The sequence below is a fragment of the Scyliorhinus canicula genome, chromosome 5 (assembly GCF_902713615.1).
Source record: "Scyliorhinus canicula chromosome 5, sScyCan1.1, whole genome shotgun sequence".
Classification (NCBI taxonomy): domain Eukaryota; kingdom Metazoa; phylum Chordata; class Chondrichthyes; order Carcharhiniformes; family Scyliorhinidae; genus Scyliorhinus; species Scyliorhinus canicula.
The window spans coordinates 46,356,205-46,381,496 of record NC_052150.1 but is presented as its reverse complement, the minus strand read 5'-3'; the positions used below and the strand labels follow the sequence as shown (position 1 = coordinate 46,381,496).

General features: G+C 43.7%; 1 protein-coding gene across 1 annotated transcript in view; it reads right to left on the bottom strand.

Annotated features, from left to right (window-relative positions):
* The window catches only part of kif13a (kinesin family member 13A), a 350,954-nt gene that overhangs the window by 104,958 nt on the left and 220,704 nt on the right, over positions 1–25,292 (bottom strand). Inside the window, 6 exon segments of the mRNA XM_038796988.1 lie at positions 1,671–1,757; positions 4,470–4,600; positions 7,273–7,407; positions 12,999–13,109; positions 17,281–17,493; positions 25,069–25,180. Of these exon segments, the coding sequence (XP_038652916.1) occupies positions 1,671–1,757; positions 4,470–4,600; positions 7,273–7,407; positions 12,999–13,109; positions 17,281–17,493; positions 25,069–25,180 (789 nt within the window).

The window sequence follows — 25,292 nt, the reverse complement described above, 5'->3', positions numbered from 1 at the left end:
GAGACCTATGTCAGGACAGGAAGCCCCCCCCCGGTTCAGAAAAGCGACCCTTGGCAGACAGCTTCCCCCAGAAAAGAGGCCCCTGCCTGGAAGCCCCTCAGAAAAGTGACCCCAGTCTAGAAGCCCCCCAGAAAAGAGACCCCTTTCAGGAAGCTAGAGAGCAGTCTAGACGGAAGCAGTGAAAAAAATACTGTTGTAACACTCACCTGGCAATACACCTACTGTCCCAGACACAGGAAGCAGCACCTGTCAATTCCTAGAAAGAGAAAACCAGTCAACTGGGTTAAAACGACCTCAGGTCCTTGAGACGCAAGTCATTCATTCATTTCCCTTACAAGGCTGTGATTGGCAGCTTCCACACACAATTATTAGCTTTGCTTCATTCAACTTTCTTCACGGTTGAGTAACTCTAAAGTGCTCTAACCGCAATGTTTATAAACTTCAATCTTTGATTGACTATTTCTGGCCCATTTCAAAAAGAATTAAGTGCTGTCAATTTCCAGCTGACCACTTCAAAACCACGGTGGAGTGAAGGGAGGTGATGGGAAAGCACTTAATTCTCTTTGAAGTAGTTTGACGTTTACAAACTTCAGAGTTACTCAACCGTGAAGGAAGTTGAATGAAGGAAAGCTGATAGCTGTGTGTGTGTGTGGAAGATGTCAATCACAGTCTATTAAGGGAAATGAATGAATGGCTTGCAGCTCAAGGATCTGAGAGGATTTCTGGCTGGTTTCTCTTTCCATGAACTGACACGTTGGGAGGATTCCAGGCAGGGGTTTCTTTTCTGGGGGACTGCTTAAGAGTGGTCTCTTTATTTTGATAGTCTTGGGGGGAGGGGTTCTTTATTTAGGGGGTCTCTGTAGGGTGGAGTGTCAGGAAACCCCCTACAGTGGTAAGGGGAGGGGGGTAAGGGGACCCAGAAAATCCAGGTATGGGGGACTGAATTGCGATAGGGGGGCGCGTAGTGGCCAGCCACGAGACTTCGCTATCAGACCACGCGCTCACAATGGCGGCCAGGCAATCCTCCCCATACATAAATTAGAGCCAGTCCCATGCAATTCAGCTCCGGTGGGAGAACATATGCTCCGTTTTGCCGGCAGCCCGGGGGTTTCCCAATGGCGTGGGGCTGCCTCACAATGGGAAACCCCATTGACCAGCCGGCGAAACGGACCATCCCACCGGCGTACTGAATCAGAAATCTGGCACGGCAGGACGGAGAATCCAGCCCATTGTCTCTCGAACGGAGAATTTTGCCCCATGAATGATCTGTCATACCCTTTTCCAACATTTTAATTTTCTTCTGAAGTACATTACACTAAAAAAAGGTTTCCTTAAGGTACAGCTGCCGCAACAGCTCCCCAATCGATCCTTACTAAATACAAAAAGAGAAATGTGTGCAATTTAACAAACATGTAAATATATATAGATATATAATATTTATTTCAAGGGGACATAGGCAGAGGGAAGACGGCAAGGAGAGGTATGTGTAATGATGGCACAGGAACAATGAGAGACAGGGCAAGTGAAACAAAAACAAACAGGATGTGAGAGAAGCAGAGAATGAATTTTACAAATGGTCCATGAAAAACGCGAGATAAAGTGAACATTTGAACCAGAAACCACATACCTAAAGAAGTGTATTAAACACTCAAATAAAAGCAAACTTTTACCTAAAGAAGTGGTTATTTCCCCAGAGAATTCTGTCCCCATGCCAGAGGGAGTTTGGAACAGATAACACAGCACCATTCAAGCAGGTTCTGAAAAATAAAGTTTAATCGCCTATCATTTGAAAATCAGGGTTCACTCTCTGACATTGACTATCCCGTTGTCTTATGATATGCCAAAACAAACAGATTTGATGACTGCACTGATACAAATTCAGTGATACAAATGACTGAATTATTTCAGTCATAATTTTGGTATTGATTTGGTATTTTCAGGGCAAACAGATCAGGTGAGACCACAATTATGAAGCTTGGATAAGGTCTAAGCTGCCTGTTATTACAATCACTGAGGTGGCAAATTTGTTTATGGATACAGATCAGGAGTGTTGTAACCTAATTATTGTACCTCCAAGGGTGACATTAAATGAAACGAAGAGAGGGGAGGAAAGACATCTCACGTTATTAAAGCACTGGAAAAAAAGCATAGCAATTCTTCAAAGCCAGTGAAACCAGGCTATAAACTCGGAAAAGGATAAATGGCATAATAATTACATCCAGCAAATGAATTAAGATTTGCATGCCGTACATAATAAATGCAGTTGAGTTAATGTGATATGGGAAATAGGACTAAAGTAGATACCATAAGTCAATAAACCTGGATAACTAGAGATGGTGAGTCATTCCTCAGTTGACCATATCAGAGGGTTCGTCATACAAGTTAAATTTAATTAGGATGCAATGTGATATCTCAACCTTCTCTTCTTTTAAAAAAAGAGCACCTCTTTATTTAATTATTAAGATTAGAAATCCAGTACTTGGGTTACGAGCTAGAGATCTGACTGCACATGTTTCTGGCCCCATGCCTTACAAAGGTCATAGTCACCCTACAACAGGTAAACCAGCCACTTCACATATATAGGTGCAGACAGATAACATTGTGCCTTGCAACATCTCCATATTTCACAAATTATCTGCAAAAAGATCAAATTGAAAAAAATAATAGGTTAATAAAATGCATTAGGGATGAGAAACAGGGACAACAGGATTCAATACATGGAGCATATTAAGAGATTCTAAGTGTACAGAAACAGATGATCTCTCCTCATCCTCTATAAACTTCACCTCTTCATTAAGGAGTGCACAAGAATAACTTAAGGGAATGAATATTCTGAGTGCCTCTTCCCTTGTGTTTTGGGGGATGGGCTTAGCTTCTACTTCGTCCTCTTCATAATTTCACAGTTAAGGATGGGACCCTGTGTAGAAATTTCCATGCCACCCTGTTTGTCAACTGTTTAAACAATCTACTGTAATTAGGGCATATCCTAAAGAACAAATTTAAATCGGCAGACTAGGACAACTTTGGCTCCTACCCTCACTTATCCAGTAAAATAGGCACTGCATGAAGCAGTTAAGACAAACTTTAAAAAATTTTAAGTACGCGATCTACCTACCCTGCACATCTTTTGGGTTGCGGGGGTGAGACCGACGCAGACAGGGGGAGAATGTGCAAACTCCACATGGACAGTGACCCGGGATCGAACTCGGGCCCTCGGTGGTGTGATGCAGCCGTGCTAACCACTGCGCCACCATACCGCCCGTTAAGACAAACTTAATGTGTATTTTTGAATACATGTAACCAAGTTACAAATTTCATGACAGCATATTTGCTGAAAGACGCATCAATGATTACTGAAGCAAGCTACTCCTGAAGGATAAAAATCAGAAGACAGATCGTACAAACGTTGGCATATTTCCAATCAAGGTTTGTACTTGAAATCATCAAATTCTCAAATTACACGCCATGATGTAGACAGCATCAATGCAGCTCTAGCAGAAATGTAAGTAATGGGTCGGTTACTCAGCCAGCTCATTAGAGCAAGGCACTAAGCTCGAACCGAAACATTATTCCATGAGCCACTTCTTCTAATAGCGTCATGCAAACTCGGGTATACTTGGAATTGTTACAATCTTCAGCTTTAACTGAGTATCACAACATCTCTTAAATCCCAGCCTCTACAAATCCCACCTCCTCATCTGTACCAATGGACGAGTCTAATTTTCATATTCTGCTGTACAGTGTTAAGGATTAAAGCAGACAGGCTTAAGTTAATTTAACTAGAAACTGAACTCCAATCTTTCTCGAGTGAGCCTGAACCTGGTGCAGGTCACTGAAAAGGCCACATTTTCTGATTAAGGCAGGGTAAGCCAATGGATGGGAATAAAAATGCTCAATTTTATTGGGCAATGCCGATTAGCCGATGGAAACATTCACTACAGCATTCTACCTGAATGGGCACTATGACAAAGTAAATCATACCTTTAAGATCCAGGCTCCCCTCAGCAATTATTAGTCAGAGGCCAAACAAACATTAAACTGAACAGACGTAATCAAGTGCGCAAACTAAATTTAAATGTCAACAATATAATCTAATATAGAAGAAAATACTAAAGAAACAAAACATTAAGAAATAAAAACTACAGGCCGGCAAATAGAACTATGGAATATATTTGGTCAGCATCTGAAGAGAAAGGCAGGCGATTCGTTGTCTGCCTGACTCTTTGAATAGTGTACAAATGAAATGATAACTTGAGCTTGCACTTTTCTCATACCAACAGACCTGCTGTGTATTTCCAATAATTTTATTTTTTTGTCTCGTCAGATTGTCTCCCTTTCATAGATCATATGCGGTTGTACTATTGTGGGCTTTATTTAATCTTGATCAAGAACTATGTTGATGAAACAGTAAACTGAGCTATCGTGCAGGAGGGTGCCTATGACTGGTAGTTTTAATATAGACTGATTACCTGGCATTTTCAATTGGGCTGAGAGTAACATCCCCTTCTGCTGTAATGTCAATGACACAGTGCTTGGGCTGGATGCCAATTCCGCACAGCTGAATGTCCTGAGATTCATCTGCACCGACTCTGGTGTGATCCTATTGAGAATATCAGAAGCTTAAAGGTCAGCATCTGACACTTGGCTATAAATATTCACAGGATGCATGCAAAGTGCACTGTACACCACTCCAGTAACCCAGCCCGAATCATCAGTATTTCCACACATGCTATAAACACTAATGTGTCTTGCCAAATGTTTAATCTTATTCCAATTAAACTATACAGCCAAGAAACAATTTAAAGCCAGAGGCGTGGTAATTACAAAATACAGTGCAAAATATTACAGAAAACAGCTACAGAAATTGAAACAGTACCTTGAATAACTTATACTTCAAGAAGGCAAAAATTGCTTTCACCAGGTTGCAGAGAATAGAAATTACTGGGAGAAAGGGAGAGGAAACCTTAAAATGTACACACTATAGAAAAGATTATGGGTCACCCTTCCTGTTAGTAGAGACAGGAGATGGATAGCAGAGAAAATAATCCAGCAATAATTCTGCTCAAACTCAATATAAAAGTAAAAATAGTGAAGAGTTGGCAAAGTGGAGTGCAATCGCACTATATATAAACATCAAACCTCATTGACACGAGGTAGGGTAGCGGATTACTTGCAGATCTCACTTTAACATGTGGAGTCGTATCAACTGCGCACAAGCACAAGTCTTTTCCCTGCTTTGTACCCCACATTTGGTTTGGAATAGAGCATAGCACGGCTTCCTGAGAGCGTGGTCATTTCTGAAATAGCTTACCAAGAAAGGTTGGAGGGAGAGATATCTTAGAGCAGTGAAACTGTCAATTTGCCAAAGACTAGATAATAATTTAGTAGTTTCTGGAGACATTTACCCACTCAGCACACTCTGGCTTGTTGGGGCCACAAAAGACTTCCAGCTTTTGAATGTCAATTCTTCCATCTATCATTTGCATATACCTGTCTTCAGAATTGAGACTAATTTGACACAGGGATAAATCATAGAATCATTGTGACAAGGAAGATGGCCATTCAGCCCACCATGCCCATGCTGGTAAGGGATCGAATTGCAACCACAGGACTATCAGTGAATTGAAATATCGCACCTCTGATGGGTGCTGTGGTTCTTCTGTACTTAACTGGAGCATCAACTTCGATTTTGTCCTCAAGTCTTTGGAGTGGGACTTGACGTTCGACTCAGAGACAAGAGTGTTAGCCACTGAACCATGACTATGTTGGGGAGGTCAAAACTAGGGGTCATAACTTTCTTTTCTATAAAGATAATGACTACTTTCAGTCATCCGCTAGGGAAATTCAGGAGAAACATTTTTATTCACTGCACTGTTTGAAACCTGCTGCCACATGGACTGGCTGAGGTGAACAGGATAGATGCATCTAATGGGAAGCTAAAAAGTGCACGATGACGGAAAACATAGAAAGGCACGCTGAAAGGTTTTGAAGTAGCCTACTGGGAAAATGTTTTTGTACAACATAAACACACGTATAGACCATGTGGGCCAAATGGCCTGTTCCTCTGCTGCAAATTTATGTATTTTTTTTTCTAATTAAGATTTTCTAATTTATCGTGTCCAATCCACCTACCCTGCACATCTTTGGGTTGTGGGAGTGAGAACAAACTACGCAGACATGGGGAGAATGTGCAAATTCCACACGGACAGTGACCCAGGGCCGGGATCGAACCCGGGTCCTCAGCACCGTTGAGGCAGCAGTGCTAACCACTGCGCCACTGTGCCGCCCTCGGTGGATTCCTAAGTCCTGATCTTACAAGGTATACCTCGACAGGTATGGGGCCTAATTGCAGGTTTATGCTGAGGTTGAAGACTCAAACCCTGGCGGTCAGTGGAGCCAAAACGGATCTTAATTGTTTGGGCCCAAATAATCAGCCACGGGTATTTTCTAAACTTTGGTCTTATCCACTTTCAAGATTATGGATGTTCTCCTGAAGTAAATAAATGTAAAAGTTGCCCTAGTCCCAGATGACCATGGGTTGCTTTCCCCGTTGAGGGGGAGAGCTGACTGGTCGTGATTTAACCTTGAGGCGAGGGGCAAGGTTGAGAAGCTGGAGCTTTCATGAATAACCTCAGCCGGTAAAGGGGACGGGACGGGGGTTCAGCCAACTGAGCTAAACCAGCCCCTAAAATTATTTTATTGTACTTTACATATGCCTATTTTTTTGCTTGAGAGTATTTTCCATGTGTAGATAAACATATATACACAATTTCTTTTTGTTTTTACTGAGCAACACACATCACGTATTCTCTCATAAAAGGTACTACTGTTTCTATAAGGCGCAGCACACGGTGCTCACCCATGTCTTAGGTCCACCATTCAAAGTTTTTTTTGTGATCTTCAGTGAGGGCAGTTGGATGTTGCAGAATGGAACAACAACAGTTTTATCTGACCAATGCCAATGTCACATTTTCAGTTACCCAATGCCAACATCACCCATTCATAAGTCTGGTCAGATGCTGAGTAAGGTCTTGTGTCCTCCATATAGGGTGATCACCTTCACAAGCTGGTTGAGTTAGCAGCGGCTGGTGTGATATTTCCTACTCCGCTGCTGAGATGAAGAAAACAGATCATCCAAAATTTGTTCTGTTTTGTGGTGTAAACCTGCATCTAACTCTGAATTAGGTTAACATAGTACTCTTGGAGATGCCACTTACCAAGCTAAAACATGGCATTTGCTGTCAACTACGATTATCTGGTACAAGTGCTCACCTTCAAGTAATAGACAAGTAATTCATTGAGCGCAGGGTCAGCATTCAGGTTGACCAAAAAGCATTTGTCATCGCCAACCTTGATGCCAGAGGACTCCAGAGAAATACCCATGCTCTCGAGTTGCTTTTGCCTATCCTACAAGCAAAACAATAAAATGGAATAGATTAACTCTAAAATTAGAACGATAAAGCTTTACCCTGACGTTTCAAAGCAAACATCTGCATTTCTATCACTTGATACGTTTATTCTTTCGCGAGGTCTGGGTGTCTGGCTATGTCAGCATTTGTAGCCCATCCCTAATTGCCCTTGGAAGGTGGTGGTGGTGAGCTATTTTCTTGATCCGCTACAGAGCATGTGGTGTAGGTGCACCCATGGTGTTGTTAGGGAGTGAGTTCCCAGCGACAGTGAAGGGACTGCGTTATATTTCCAAGTTACGATGGCGTGTAGCTTTGAGGGGAACTTTCAGATGGTGGTGTCCTCAGGAACCTGCTGCCCTTGTCCTTTTAGGTCATAGAGGTTGCAGGATTGGAAGGTACTGTCGAAGGATCCTGGTGAGTTGCTGCAATGCAGCTTGTAGATGGTACACACTGCTGACATTGTGCATCAATGGTGGAGAGAGTGAATGTTAAAGGTGGTGGATGGGCGGGGAGGGGGTGCAATCAAGCGGGCTGCTTCGTCTTGGATGGTGTCAAGCTTCTTGAATGTTGTTGGAGCTGCACTCTTCCAGGCAAGTGGAGAGAATACCACCACACTACTGACTTGTGCCTTGTAGATGTGGTCAGGCTTTAGGGAGTCAGGAAGCGAATTACTGTCAGAATCCCCAGCCTCTGACTGGCTCTTGTAGCCGCAGTATTTATATGGCTGGTCCAGTTCAGTTTCTTGTCAATGATAACCCTCAGGATGTTGATCCTGGGGAATTTAGCAATGGTAATGCCACTTAATGTCAAGGGGCGATGGATTCTATCTTGCTGGAGATGGTCATTGCCTGGCACTTGTGTGGCGCAAATGTTGCTCATCATGTAACAAGTCTGAATGTTGATTTAAAAAGCTATGAGAATAGAATCGTTTAGTTGCAGCAGAAACATTGTACAGGTCCATTAATCAAGGCAGGTTTATCTTAATTAATGGTGCTTGAACTAAAAATAGTTGCATGCTTCAGATTAATAATATCCAGTCAGTTCCACACAATGACTTGCATTAAATGTCACTTGTAAACCTGACCACAGCTCCTAATTTTAAAAGCTATATACTTCAACAAAGGGAGCCTTCTTGCAACAGCAATGCACAGGCTGCTTAGGAAATGCTTGCTAAATTTAATTTTATTTTCTAGGCGATACATTTGTAGAATTAATCCATTTCACTTCATGTTGACTTTGAATTAAATACAATGGTCATACTGTGCAACAAATCTAACCCCGTTCAGCATTAATCAAATGTTATAGAATGTATGGGTAATAAGATTAAAAAAACACTATGAACCAAATGAATTTGTCTTCAAAAGAAAATCAAAGGCTGTTTCCAAACAATTGCAAATAAAATTGTTGATCTTCGCTTTGAACTCCGAATAAACTCTTGAACTTATTTTCCAATTTAAAAATGAATTTTTAACAATTCTCCCACCCTCTTTACAGGAAAGGGTAATGCTGATCCCCAACTCTAGCTGATTTAGATTTGTAGCATAAATGAAACATTCATTAAGCAGTTACTCATCCTATCAATTTTCACAGTAGATAATTCAAGCTTATGGCCCTTAAATTGAAGTCTGCTGTGAAGCAATGGCACTCATCGCTGACCTTGAAGAAAGCTGCACATGACGATCTAGCAGTCCCCTTTCCTGACATTGGCTTAGTGCCAGATAAAATCTAGCGGAATCTCCAGGCATACAACAAGTGATATAATCAAGCAGGTAAGCTGCTAATCATATTGATGTATTCTCACAGACACTGGGCAGCATGGTAGCATAGTGGTTAGCACAGTTGCTTCACAGCTCCAATGTCCCAGGTTCGATTGCTTGGGTCACTGTCTGTGCGGAGTTTGCACTTTCTCCCCGTGTCTGCGTGGGTTGTGCTCCGGTTTCCTCCCACAGTCCAAAGATGTGCGGGTTAGGTGGATTGGCCATGCTAAATTGCCCATAGTGTCCAAAATTGTTAAGTGAGGGTTATAGGGATAGGGTAGAGATGTGGGCTTGAGTAGGGTGCTCTTTGTAAGGGCTGGTGCAGACTTGATGGGCCGAATGGCCTCCTTCTGCACAGTAAATTCTATGATTCTATGACAGCAAGCCAGGAAGAAAATGCACTGTTTATCCTTCACTTTAAATTTTTTTAAAAATTTAGATTAGCCAATTATTTTTTTCCAATTAAGGGACAATTTAGCGTGGCCAATCCACCTACTTTGCACATTTTTGGGTTGTGGGGGCGAAACCCACGCAGACATGGGGAGAATGTGCAAACTCCACACGGACAGTGACCCAGAGCCGGGATCGAACCTGGGACCTCAGCGCCGTGAGGCGGTTGTGCTAACCACTAGGCCACCGTGCTGCCCTCCTTCACTTTAAATTTGATAGAGAACGATATAGATTATTGGAACATACACTTGGATTATGATATTATGTTGCAACATCACCTTTAAAAAGAATGATTTTAAAAATGTGAAATTTATCATAATGGAGAAATTTAACATTCTACAATTAAATTTTCAGCAGTAGCTCTGAACACAGTACATTAAAACCTCATTTAACAAATGGTGTCTTTTCAAGGGTATTTATAATTAAACTACTAGCATAAGGGCATGTTCTCATCAGTTCAGTGATTTCTATTTGCGGTTTGTGGAGTTTTAACAGTGCACGCTACGGAGAAACATTGAATCACCGACAACTTCTGTGTTTCCAGGATTGAATGCACATGTGTGCACTCCAAAAGTTGTTAGTTTCAGAAGAGAAGAGTAACGGTGGTGAACACTGACAGTTTGGCCTACAAAATCCAGGCCAAAATTTCATCATTGGAAAGCATTGAACTAAGTTGAACTCATCTGTGAATGCACAGAAAAGAATAGTGAATTTCCAACAGCGCAGTTAAATGAAAAATAAACTTTCCCACTACAGTATAACACGAGATATGAAGCCAACCACTATGCCGCCTGCTGAAAGGGTAGAGAATATATGTATCTGCTAGCCCGCTTTCTCAAAAAGTAATGTTACCAATAGTCGAGGCTGACAAGCCAGTTTGAGAATGTAATTTATTTCTGCACTTGAAATTGTCAATTTCTTGAAACAAATTCCTGCTTTTGTTTCTAAATCTATTACTTTGTAATTACTATTATGGCATCTTAAATTCATTAATTAATCTAATGCAAAGCTATGGATTTATTAGTTAATACAGGGCAAAACATTCTCGGTGGTACAGTCTTAAAGTGGACCGACATGTAATGCCCCCATTACACTGAGCAGCCTTCACTACACATGTCCTTAGGATGGTTTTATTGAAAGGCTGCATTTACTGCCAACACTGCAGCCAGCGCTGGGCACATGTGGTCGATTCTATTGCTCCCTGACATCATAGCAGTGACACAGAGTGCACAGTGGACAGGATCAAAAATGGTGCTGGACAAATAAACACGGCTTTGTTTTCTCCTCTTGATTTCCTTATAATAATGAAAATTGGTTTCCGTCTGATATCTCGTAAAATAATATGGGTTGACTTAATTTATATGACACTTAACCTATGTTAAACAATGAATGCCAAATTAATCGAAGGAAATATTTAGACATATATATTACTTTTACTTAAATCTAAGCACATGTTAATAATTTAACATGGACAATACTTGCTACTGCCCTGTTTTTGTTTTAACCCGCAATCTTGTAAACACAGCATGATCCTGAATGCATTGCTAAATCATAAACTCTGCCTATCCTCAGTAAGGATTTCACACGATGAATTTATGGATGGAATATTTTATGTAATTCCAAATTTGGCCAAGGTCACATTGCATTAACTGTTAATGGGCTGTAACATGAGCTCTTTTCAAAGCGTGACTCTCAAATTCATTTATTGCTCTGAAGTGTAACAGTAAATATAATTAAAGGTGTAAATATAACAGATTATCTGAGTTATGGAATGGAGGAAGAACTTTTACTGATCACAGATGGCAGGGGTTTATATATATAAATATATATACACAAGCAGTATGTGATAAGTAATGGCGCTGTCTTGATTTAAGAACTGACAATCTCCTAAATTTACTTCTGCAATTCACAGAACTCCCAAATTAACTATTAAATATATTTATTGAAATTAGAGCCAAAATGATCAGTTTAAAAATTCAATCAGATCGTTTGCAACAATGAAACAGCAAAAACAAATGCAGTCAAGATTTTGTTGTTCAATTTAGTATTTAATGGAACTATAATTTGTTCTTCCCCGATAGTTCTGCCCTGTGCACAGCAGTTGTGGTATTCAGAATACTGTTATAATTTCAAAAGTTAACTTTTATCAAACCGTTGCAATTAAATTAATCTGTTTGAATTTCAAGCTTTTATTTGTCAATTTCTCACCACATGCAGTCTGCACCTTCCTACAATTTAAATACAATCATATGGAGAATTCCTGGACTGCCAACAACTGTTTAAGATTAGGTTAGTGACGGGGCAGCATGCGGTGCAGTGGTTAGCACAGGGATTATGGCGCTGAGTACCGGGTTCGAATCCCGGCCCTGGCTCACTGTCCGTGTGGAGTTTGCACATTCTCCCCATGTCTGCGTGGGTTTCACCCCCACAACCCAAAGATGTGCAGGATAGGTGGATTGGCCACAATAAATTGCCCCTTAATTGGGAAAAATATAACTGGGTACTCTAAAGAAATTTTAAAAAACAGATTAGATTAGTGACAATTATCTTGCCATCCAATTGCCAATGACATTGAGGCAATGCTATGGTTATGGATGCACACAAATAATATAATAGCCAGAGATATATATTGCCAAACTGCAATGTATTTTTAATTAGCTTTATAAATTTAAAGTGTCCAATTCTTTTTTTCCCTATTAAGGGGCAATTTTGTGTGGCCAATCCACCAACAACACACATCTTTGGGTTGTGGGGTTGAGACCCACGCACGCACAGGAAGAATGTGGAACTCCAAATGGACAGCGGCTCGGAGCTGGGTTTGAACCCTGGTCCTCAGTGCTGTGAGGCAGTAGTGTTAACCACTGCGCCATCGTGCCGCCCACCAAACTGCAATGTAAAATTACTTCACTTTACTTGCCGATGTCATTCATGCATGCGCAAAGCTGTACTTGCAGCTGGGCACAGCAGAGTGACGTCGTTCACTTACCCCACACAAGCATGGGACAGTGCGCATGCGCAGATGTCACCTGCCCTCGGGGGGGGGGGGGGGGGGGGGGGGGGGGGGGGGGGGGGAGAGAGACACTGAAGGAATTCAATGGCATACAAAATTCAAACCTGTTCTATTTAAAAAGTAAACACTAATAATGGTACAGTGGCAGCAAGCATGGGAAGGTTGATATGCAAATCATTTTTATTCTAAAACCAGTCCCAAGAATAAGACAATAATGCAGCCAGTCCCTTTTTATAAACTTCGTCCCACTGACAAACCTGCGCACAAAAACAAGAAATACTGGCTAATCTCAGCAGGTCCGACAGCATCTGTGGAGAGAGAAGGGAGCTAATGTTTCCAGTCTGGATGACTCTTTGTCATACTTTGACAAACCTGAGCAATTTCTTCTGTTTTCCTTAATTTCTCCTCCCAGGTGACAGTCAGATCTTTTATGAGTTTTTCAGATTCCTCTAATTTCTCCTTGAGCTCAGGAGCTTTCATTGCCTAAAGAAGAAATAGAAACAGACCATTACTCTCAGAGTTGAATAAACGTGCAATTGAACATGTGCAGGAACTCACCAAGGCTCCTTAGACAGCATGTTCCAAACATACATCTCTACCTTACACACACACCACACACACACAGCATACAATTTGGTTTTGAAATCATTGATCACCTCTGCTTTACCACTCAGAGACACTGGCCGAGATTTTGTGATCCTGAGGCTAAGTGTCGACGCTGTCGGAAACACCGTCGCGTTTCTCCATGGCATTAACACAGCCTCGGGATCAGCAATTCTGGCACCTTCAGGGGGCCAGCACAGCACTGGAGCGGTTCACGCTGCTCCAGCTGCTGATCCCGGCGTCAAATGGACGCTGCGGAATCCGTGCATGCGCAGTGGCACCGGCGCCAATGCACGCATGCACAGTGGCTTCCTTCAACGCGTCAGCCCCGACGCAACATGCGCAGGACTACAGGGACCAGCGCAAAAGGAGGCCGCCAGCCAGAGAGGCCCGCCCGCTGATCGATGCCCCCCCTTCCCCCGCGGAGTCAGACCCTCCCCCCCTTCCCCCGCAGAGTCAGACCCTCCCCCCCTTCCCCCGCAGAGTCAGACCCTCCCCCCCTTCCCCCGCAGAGTCAGACCCTCCCCCCCTTCCCCCGCAGAGTCAGACCCCCCCCCACAGGCCACCCCCCCCCCCCCCCCCAACCCTTCCATGCCGAGGTCCCGCCGGCTGAGAGCAGGTGTGGCGGCGCAGGTGGGACTCGACTTTTTTTTTTAAACGACGGCCACTTGGCCCATCCCAGGCCGAGAATCGGCAGACCGGCCGCATAGAGCGGCCCCTGACCGGCTCCACGCCAGTGCCAATGGCGCCGAATCTCTGCTCTGCGTCGGGGCCGCGTGGCGCGATTCGCGCCGGTCACGGGGATTCTCCGGCCCGGACCCGGGCTGAGAGAATCCTGCCCACTGAGTTCCCATACATTTCCACAAGCTGAGGAAAAAAGTTAATTCACGTATTTCCCATACATCTCTTATCCAAAGTGATACATCTGTGCCCCGGAGTCCTTGTACCATCAGCTAATGGGAACAAATTTTTTTTGCCTACTTTATCTAAATCTATCATAATCTTGTACACCATTGTAAAACCTCCACTCAATCTTCTTTGCTCAAAGGGAAGCTTCTCTAGCCTAACCTTGGAGCTAAAATCCCTCACCCCAGAACCATTCTAGTAATTCTCCTTGGCATCCTCTCAAGAATGCTCAGATTCCTCCTAAAGTGTGGTGGCCAGAAATGGATGTAATAAGTTCTGGTATTACTAAGTTTTATGTTATGGAAGTGTAGCGTTACTTCCCTACTTTTGAATTCAATGGGCGGTATTTCACCTGGCTCCTCCCATTAATTATATCATATTTACCACACGCAGACCCGTTGACCCAAGTCTGAACTCAATGTCTCAAATTATCTACACTCCAGGGAATCTCCAGTAATCATAACAAACTTCCATTAGGCCTAATATAGGAAAACAATTACATGGTTGGAATTAATGATGATCTCACTCTTACAACATCTTGATTGAACCTTTTGCAGGCACACAAGTTTGCTGTAGGTTAAACGAAAAAAATATTACTGCAACAAAATAAAACACTATATATATATATATATAACATATATTTCAATGTCTTACATTCATTGCACAGGATAAATGAAGGGGAACCTAAAGATGTAATATACTTGGACTTCCAAAAAGCATTTGATAAGGTACAACACAAAGGACTACTTAATAAGATAAAAGTCCATGATGTTGGGGGTAGTATATTAGCATGGATAGAGGATTGGCAATCGAATACAACACAGAGAGTTGGGATAAAAGGGGCATTTTCCAGATGGTCACCTGTAATTTGAGGAGTGCCACAGGGATTGGTGCGGGAGTCACAATTTCATTCACAATAAATTAATGGCTTTGATGGGCAAAAAACATGGCAGATGGAATATAATGTAGGAAAATGTGAAGTTTTGAAATTTGGTAGGAAAAATAAAGGAGTTGAATATTATTTAAATGGAGAAAGACTGTCGAAAACTGCAGCACAGAGGGATTTGGGAGTCCTTGTGCATAAATCATAAAAAGCTAGAATGCAAGTTCAGCAGATAATGGGTAGGCAAATGCAATGTTGATCTTTATTTCAAAGGAAATGGAGTATAAGATAGGAAAGTCCTAGTTCGACCACACCTGGAATACTGTGAACAGTTTTGGTCCCTTTGGCTAAGGAACAATATACTGGCATTGGAGGCAGTTCAGAGAAAGTTCATTAGGTTGATCCTGGGTATGGAAGGATTTTCTGATGAGTAGAGGTCGAGTAGGCTGGGCCTATGCTCATTGGAATTTAGATGAATAAGAGGCAACCTTATTGAGACATATAGGATTCTCAGGGGGCTTGTCAGGGTAAATGCTGAGAGGACGTTTCCTCTTGTGGGAGAGTCCAGGACCACAGGGCATAATCTCAGAGTAAAAGGTTGCCCATTTAAGACAGAGATGAGGAGGAATTTCTTCTCTGAAGGTAGTGAATCTGTGGAATTCTTTACTGCAGAGAGCTGTAGAGGCTGGGTCATTAAGTATGTTCAAGGCTCAGACAAACAGACTTTTAATCAGTAAGGGAACCAAAGGTTATGGTGATAAGGCATGGTGTTGAGGATTCTATCAGATCAGCCATGATCTCATTGAATGGCAAAGCAGACTCAATGGGCCGAATGAACTACTTCTGCTCCTACATCTTAAGGTATTATTGAAGTTCAAAATTCAGTTCATTTGACCTGGTTTCAATCTTTTCATCAGAAAAAAACTGCATCGCGTGACCCCAGAACACAGCAATGCCAGATGACAGAGAAGGTCACTGTCATTGCTCTTGCAAATGTGCTCCTTGTTTCCCTTCCTCACACAAGCTAAAGATAAATTTATTTTTTGTACAATGCAGCTTGCTCATACTTAACAAGACTTACAGACGCAGATCCTAATGAACATTGCAACATTCAATTGCAATGGAAGAATTTGAGTCATTAACGGCTATGAAGAAATTAATTTGGGATTATCAAAGCCCGTATCATAGGTAGACGCCTGATTTGGTTCAGCTGATCATACCATTACAAACCAGTGCCACTCAATGTCGAGATTCACACATAAAGAATGGTCACTTGGAGTGTTGAAAAGGAAATATATAGTGAAAGAGCAGGTATGTTTGGGGATTGCGAGGGCCGGGGGAGAAGTTGTGATAGGACTGATTGGATGTCTCTTCAAAAGAACTGACATCGACTGAATGGCCTCCTTCTGTGGTGCAATTCTATTCCACAGGCTCAAAAGCGCATCACAAACGCGCTTGGTAGAAGCTGTCGAGTGTTATGGGAATGGGGGTTAATAAGGAGCATAGAAACTGGAGTAGCACCAGGGCCCATGATTTCTCTTCCTGTCCCTGATGCAATATTAATGGACCATCTATGGTGAAGGGAGACAAACTCCAGAAAGTAATTACGCAGTAGAACAGTACAGACCTGTGTTCATTAATAACCTTTTTATCACGTACATTAAAACTAAAGCAAGAAGCTAAGGTGTTGAAAGATACAATTACATACGTAGAACGATACAGCGCAGTACAGGCCCTTCGGCCCTCGATGTTGCACCGACATGGAAAAAAACTAAAGGCCATCTAACCTACACTATGCCCTTATCATCCATATGCTTATCCAATAAACTTTTAAATTTTACAATAAACATCTAACTATATTTACAATTCTAAATGAAGCAAGCTTCAGGGAGCAGTGCCAGGGGGCAGTGCCGGTGGGGGACAGCGTTCCTATGGGTGCCTTCATTGGGAGGGGCTCCCTCTGTACATGGGGATGGGGGGGATCTCCATATCCGTGGGGGGAGGGGAGGGGTTCTTAATTCCCCCCCCCCCCCCCCCCCCCCAGAGATAGGGGCACCCAGGCCCTGCCCACCAGCACGTTGGCATCAGACACGCCTCCAGTATTTTTTTTTAAGTGCTGTAGAATATGGAGAGAAATGTCAGCTGTGAGGCTTGCGACCAGGTTTTCCCGCCTGGTCCAGCGCTTAGAAGAAAAAAGGAAAAATTCCGTCAAACACATTCCTCTCCAGTTTCACTCAATTACCTTCTCATTTACCTCCTTACCTCAGCCTGACTGAGTTGGTCCTTAAGTTTTTCCACTTCCTCGCGCAGCTCTCGGATGATCTTGGCATTCGGATCTTCATTAACCACAGCATGGTTTACTATGCGCTTTGCCCGGTCAGCGTACCTCAGTGTGGAAAGTGTTTCTTCGTAGTTGTCCCCAGCTGGGCTAATTGTTGCTATCATAGCAGTTTTACTGTTTCCTCCCAAGTTGTCCTAGTTCAAAAATTCAATGTCAATATACAGAGGTATTGCGAATGGTGACTATGCATAACTCGCTGCATGCGATTTGTTTGGAACTAAAATGATTGCAAAATTATAGCATATTTCAGTTTTAAACATAATTTTATGATATTTGGTATTAGGCATAATATTTCAAAAGTCCGAATACCCCATTATGGAACAGTTGATAAATAGTTGCAACTATTGCAACAATACACTGTTTTTTTTTAAAACGCATTTATTCAAACTTCTTTCAAAGTAGGTTACAGCAAATAAACACCCCGGGAAACAATCTTCCCAACAATCAACTATACAATCTGTACAGATTTTTCTCCTTTTTCTTCACCCCCCCTCCCCTCCCCATCACCACCGCTCCCCCCACCTTCCTGCGACTAACAGCCCCTCAAACATGGTCACAAACATCACCTGACCTTTTCTCAAACTCCCCCGCTGAGACCCTTCACTCATACTTTATCTTCTCTAACCACAGAAAGTCATACAGGTCACCCAACCATGCTGCTACCCCGGTGGCGATGCCGACTGCCACTCCAGCAAAATTCATCGCCTTGCAATCAGAGAGGCGAAGGTCAAGACATCGGCCTTCCTCCTCTCCATGAGCTCCGGCTTCTCTGAAACCCCATATATCGCCACCAAAGGGTCCGGCTCCACTCCCTCCTCCACTATCCTGGCTAAGACCGCGAACACTCCCGTCCAGAATCTTCCCAATTTTTCAGAACCTCAAAACATGTGCGCATGATTCGCTGGCCCCCGCCCACACCTCTCACACTCATCTGCTACCCCCTGAAGGAACCCACTCATTCTCGCCCGAGTCATATGCACCCTGTGCACCACCTTAAACTGTATCAGGCTTATCCTTGCACAAGAGGAGGTCCCGTTTACCCTTTGCAGTGCCTCACTCCATACTCCCCAATTGATCTCCATTCCCAACTCCGCTTCCCATTTCTCCTTGATCTTCACCACCCGCTTGCCTCCTTACTCCCCCAGCCACTTATATATATCCCCAATTCTTCCCTCCACTTCCATATCCGGAAGCTGCAGTCGCTCCAGCAGGGTGTATCCTGGCAATCTAGGGACCCCTTCCAGACCTTTCGTGCAAAATCCCTAACCTGTGGATACCTGAACTCACTACCCCTTGACAGCTCTACCCTCTCCCTTAACTCCTCCAGACTGGTGAACGCTTCCTCCAAATACAAATCCCTCACCTTGACCAGCCCCACTTCCCTCCACCTCCTGTATACACTATCCATCCCCCCCGGGCTCAAACCCATGATTTTCGCACAGCGGTGTTTGCACCGACATCCCTTCCACCCTTAAATGCCTCCTCAGCTTATTCCATATATTCACCATGGACTTCACCACTGGGCTCCCTGAATACCTACTCGGAGCCATTGGCAATGCTGCCCTCAAACTAGACCCCTTACAAGATTCCTCCTCCATCCTAACCCACTCTACCCCTTCTCCTTCCCACCACAGCCGCACCTTGTCCACATTCGCCTTCCAATAATAAGAAGTAAGTTTGGCAACACCAACTCCCCCCTGCTGCCTCTGTAGCAGGGTCCTCCCCACCCTAGGCACCTTCCTCGCCCATACAAAGTCAGAGATGATTGTGTCCACTTTCCGAATAAAGGCCTTTGGTATAAAGATCGGGAGAGCCTGAAAGATAGACAAGAACCTCGGCAGAACATTCATTTTCACCACTTGGACCCTCCCCACCAACATTAAGTGCAGTGTATCCCACCTCTTAAGATCCTCCCATGCCTCCTCCATTAGCTTCGTAAAGGTCCACTTATGGAGCCCCGTCTATTCCCTCACTACCTGAATCCCCAAGTACCTAAATGGCATCCCCCCTAAATTAGCCCACAGTGCCAGCTCATTCACCGGAAATACTTCGCTTTTCCCGACATTCAGCTTGAATCCCGAGAACCCTCCAAACCTCCCCAACAGGTCCATAATCCTTCCCATACTCTCCAACAGATCCGAAACATACAGCAAAAGGTCATCGGCATAGAGCGGCACCCGATGCTCCCTCTGTCCCCTCATTATCCCCTGCCACTCTGCCGACCCCCTGAGAGCCATCGCCAATGGCTCTATGGCCAGTGCAAACAGCAACGGCGACAGCGGGCACCCCTGCCTCATACCTCTGTGTAAGTCAAAGCTTTATGAGCTCATATCATTCATCCTCACCCTCGCTCGGTGCCACATACAGCAACTGCACCTAAGTGGCATCCCCCCTAAATTAGACCACTGTGCCAGCTCATTCACCGGGAATACTTCGCTTTGCCACAAATCTCGGCCCAAACCCAAGCCTTCCCAAAACTTCGAACAAGTACCACCACTCCACCCGATCAAATGCTTTCTCCACGTCCATGGACACCACCACCTCCGGTACCAGAGCTCTCGACGGATTCATCACCACATTCAACAGCCGTCTTATATTACTCACGAGCTGCCTGTCCTTCACGAAGCCGGTTTGATCTTCTGCAACCACCCCCGGGACACAATCCTCCATACTCTCCGCCAACAACTTAGCCAATACTTTTACATCCGTGTTCAATAGTGATATGGGTCTATACGACCCACATTCCACCGGATCCTTCCCTTTTTTTTGGGATTAGTGTGATTACTGCCTGCTTCATCGTCTCCAGCAACTCCCTCTTCTCAAGTGCTTAATTAAACGCCCCAACAGATGTGATGCCAAGTCCGCTGCAAATTCCTTATAGAATTCTGCCGGGTACCCATCCGGCCCAGGGGCCTTCCCGCCTTCATATCCCTGATACTATCCTGCACCTCCCTCAACCCCAGGAGCTCCTCTAACGCCTGCCTCTTTGCTTCCTCCACCTGGGGAAATTCCAGCTCGTCCAGAAACCACCCTATGCCCCCCTCCTCTCCTCCTGGGTCTGCCTCATAAAGTCCCTGGTAATACTCTCTAAATGCCTCATTTATCTTCCCTGGCTCTGACACCACATCCCCAGCCCCAGTCCAGATTTTTAATATTTCCCTGGACGCAGCCTGCCTCCGCAGCTGGTGCGCTAGCATGTGGCTTCAACAATACACTGTTAATTGCAACTCTAAACATGGGCCCTTTAACTCGTACGACTCATTTATTTCAAATATTTTGCATTGATGTAACACCTCATCACATCCAGAGGATGTACCAGCACACTTCACAACCAAAGAATTAATGAAATGTTGTCACTGTTGCTGTGTAGACCAGTGCAGCTGTCGATTTGTGTGCAGCATGATCCGTCAAACAGATAATGAATTAATAAATAGATGACCTGTTTTTGAAGGTGTGGATGGAAGGAGAAATTTTGTCCAAGACACCAGGAAGATTCAATGCTCCTCTTATCAAGTGCAATTAAGGCTAGTGAAGTCACAGCTTACGTATGATGCCTATAAAACCAGAACATGGCCCTATTTTCTTTATTGCCTTCGCTTCCGAAAGAAAAAACAATTATCGCTTTCTTTAAGCTGATCCATTTACAGCCATGCTAAATAGAAGTACACTTCCCTTCCTTGACACCTCTATTTCGATTTCTGGGGATAGACTGTCCATTAATATCCCTTACAAACCCACTGACTCCCACAGCTACTACAGCTCTTCACACCCTACATCCTGTAAGGACTCCACCTCTTTCTCCCAGTTCCTTCGCCTCCGTCGCATCAGTTCTGAGGATGCCACTTTCCAAAACGGTGCTGCTGACACGTCTTCATTCTTCCTTAATCGTGGTTTTCCACCCATTGTGATCGACAGGGCTCTCAACCGTGTCCGACCCATCTCCCATATCTCTGCCCTCACCCCTTCTTCTCCCTCCCAGAACGAGGATAGGGTCCCCCTTGTCTTCACATTTCACCCCACCAGCCTCCGCATTCAAAGAATCACCCTCCGACAGTTCCGCTAACTCTCGGGTGATTCCACAACCAAACTTATCTTTCCCTTACAGCATTTCGCAGGGGCTGTTCCCTCCGGGATACCTTGTTCCACTTCTCCGTCACCCCCACATACCTCACTTTTCCCAAGGTACCTTCCCATGCGATCGCAAGCTGTAACACCTGCCCCTTTACCTCCTCCCTGCTCACCATCTCAAGCCCTAAACACTCCTTTCAAGTGAGGCAGCGCTTCACGTGCACCTCCTTCAATCCTTCCTGTCCCTTTTGTCTTCTGTCCTCGACATCTTTGTCTATCTCTACCTATCGCTCCACCCCCCCCCCCCCCCCCACTACAGTATAAATCTGATCTCATTTCCAGTTCTCTCTAGCTTTGACTAAGAGCCTTACAGACTCTCTCTTACATTAGCTCTCCTTTCTCTCCACAGATGCTGTCTGACATGTTGAGATTGTCCAGTATTTGCGGTTTTTGTTGTAAATAGAAATTCCGTTTAGTTATTAAAATAAGCTCCATTGAACATCACCCGGGTCTTCTTCATCGTTATTTGCCTAGACTGCACTTTTGGGAGTATAACCCTTGGCCACTGGGCTGAATCTAGCCTGCTATTCAAGTCGACTGGTTGAGAACTTGCTCCCAGATTTAAAGAAAATTCCTCTGACAAACCCAGTAGACAAGACAGATTGGGTATGGGTTTTGTGGTCCATCTTAAAGCAAAGGTGTTTTCTGCCGATCCTTGCTTTCGGAGACAGGATGGAAGGCGATGGCATCCTCAATGCAGCCTGTGGTAGAGCACGTAATGACATACTGCAACTTCAGGATTTCTACTTTAAATCTGTGCTCACTGTTTGTCATCAAGAATCCCTGCAGATTCCAGGCCATAGCCTTCCAAGGAAGACCGAGACAGACAGATAGTGCTGCTGTCCCTTACAGCCTCAAGAAAGCGAGATAAAACAAAAATCAGGAGAGAGTGAGATAAAAACAGAAAATACTGAAAACACTCAGCCGGTCAGAACCCTGATGAAGGGTCACCAAGCTAAAAACGTTACCCGTTTTTCTCTCTCCACAGATGCTGCCAGACCTGCTGAGCATTTCCAGCATTTTGTTGTTATTTCAGATTTCCAGAATCTAAAGCACTTTGCTCTTGTGGCTGAGTGAAAGCTGACGCAGTTAAAGGCGGTAGAAATATCAAGTTGATGACTTCAAAAAGCTCAAAATAAATTGGAGTCGGATGTAATGTTTGATGGTGATTTTCCGCGACTCAAAAGCAATTTGATCATATGCAGCCCACTTATTGTTGGCCCTGTTACAACTGAACACTAAACTGCATTAATGTCTTGCCGACATTGCTGAGTTGATGATAATGAATGTGCCGTGGATTGCATTTCTGAGCAAACAAGACCACACTGAGGCGTAATTATCAAATGGAGTCCTGCCATTTTTCTGATAGCTTTAAATTGTGAGATGATTTGAAACTGCAAGGAGCTTCCTCTCAACCCAGCATCATTATTGGATTAAAGGAAACACAACCTCAGAACAAGTGCTCAGAAATGCTTAATTAAAATCCATCTTGCATGCATGCATAGTAGTAATACTAGTTGATGTATGGCAACTATCACAAATAATCAGTTTGCTCGGGGCTGTAAAGCCTCTTTTCAGAAACTGAAAAATGTAGGCAGGTAGGCTGAAGCACATTTAACTAGGAGATGACGGTTGGGTGCAAAACAGTTTTATTAAGGAAGTTTCTTTATCAAGTGGAACGGTGGTTAGCGCTGCTGCCTCACAGCGCAAGGGACCCGGGTTCGATTCCAACCTTGGGTGACTATCTGTGTGGAGTTTGCACTTTCTCCCCGTGTCTGCGTGGGTTTCCTCCGGGTGCTCCAGTTTCCTCCCACAATACAAAGATGTTCAGGTTAGGTGGATTGGCCATGCTAAATTGCCCCTTAGTATCCAACGGTTAGGTGGGGTTGCAGGGATAGGGTGGGGAAGTGGGCCTGAGAGTGCTCTTTCAGAGGGTAGGTGCAGACTCGATGGGCCAAATGCCCCCCCTTCTGCACTGTAGGAAGTCTATGATTCTATGAGCTATAATGAAAAAAAACTATTTGTAAAGAAAGCTAACCAAATCCTAGATGTTCATAGACCAGTCTTGCTACCATTGGCAGCACGGTAGCACAAGTGGATTGCACTGGGCTTCACAGCGCCAGGGTCCCAGATTCGATTCTCCACTGGGTCACTGTCTGTGCGGAGTCTGCACATTCTTTCCGTGTCTGCGTGGGTTTCCTCCACGTGCTCCGGTTTCCTCCCACAGTCCAAAGATGTGCAGGTTAGGTGGATTGGCCATGATAAATTCCCCTTAGTGACCAAAAAGGTTAGGAGGGGTTATTGGGTTACGGGGATAGGGTGGAAATGAGGGCTTAAGTGGATCGGTGCAGACTCGATGGGCCTAATGGCCTCCTTCTGCACTGTCTGTTCTATGTACTCACGCTGGAATATTTTACGATGCAAATGTCTGAAGTGTCAGTGACCTTTTTTTCCCAAAACAGGAATCTAGACATTCAGTCGGAGGATAAATCTGTCCCATGATTATTGTTCTTTTTTGGAAGGGGTTTGCCATAGAACCCCTTCAAAAATACATAAAGTCGCCCAACATCCATCATTTTTTAATGTTGCACTGTAAACTAAATTCATAAATGGAATATTTATTGTAGGATCTGATCTCAAATGTCTTAAAGTTCTTCATATACAATGAGTCATTTAGAGACGCAGTGACAACTGATATGTAGGTAAAGAGCTATTTCACACACAGCAAGGTCACCCAAAAACAGCATTATGGTTTTTTTTGGTGCTGATTGAGGGCATGACACCCAGTTCCATTTCAAACCATGCCATGAAATCTTCCACAGGCATAGGAACTATCGGTAATGACATGGTGGTCCAAAGGGTGACACCTCTGATAATTCAACATACCCTCAATGCAAGGCTGAGTTATACACCCAAGTCTTGGAATGAAGCTGAACCTTCTGACTCAGACATGGGAAAACGACCGAGTTGACTTTATTTATAAATGCATAGCCAATGTGACAATATAGCATTCTTCATGAGATTAACACATGTGATTATCACAGTCTCTGGTTGTTGTACCATTCCTACTGCTTAAAATTCAGCATTTGTTCTCCAATTCTTTTATTTTCCGATTATTTTTAAGCATTCAAAAGTGAAGGCATATAGTTCTGGACTTTGGGACACTTCTGCCACAAAGCAGCAGAATCTGTTGCCATACTGTAAGTGCAGAGTAAACTTCCTTTACTTTTAATCAAAATTACACTTCAAATTACTCACCTCAGAACACCCCAATGTACCTGGGAAATGCTCCCCATTTCCCACAATTACCATTCATAAGGCCTCACCAAAGGAGACTGTGAATTTGTCCCAATCAACAGTTTTGCTGTGAGTCAATGATTGCTAGGATTTGGGTTCCAAACTCATTTTAGGCATGACATCTGAAACTGTACACAGAACATAACAACAGCCATACAAGCAAAGTTGGGTGCAAGCCCACTTCCCAGAATTGAAAGGCTTGAAATGTTGATGCACAATATGCAGATACATTATTTTACTATATACGTCCTCCTGTGAAGAATTCTATCTGGTCACATCAATACCTTGAGAAGCCAGGTGAGTACAGAATCTCTGTAAGGCACAAACTTGCTTTTGCCCTTTCCTCCCACTTGATCAGCTAATGCAGAAATAACCAACCCTAGTGTCGTAAGGGACCTGAGAAGAAACAGGAAAAAAACTTTACAAACCCGAATCATCTGATTCACTGAAATGCAAAGAAAGTTTGACAGGGAAGAGAATAAGCCGCATTTACCACAAAATAAGTCTA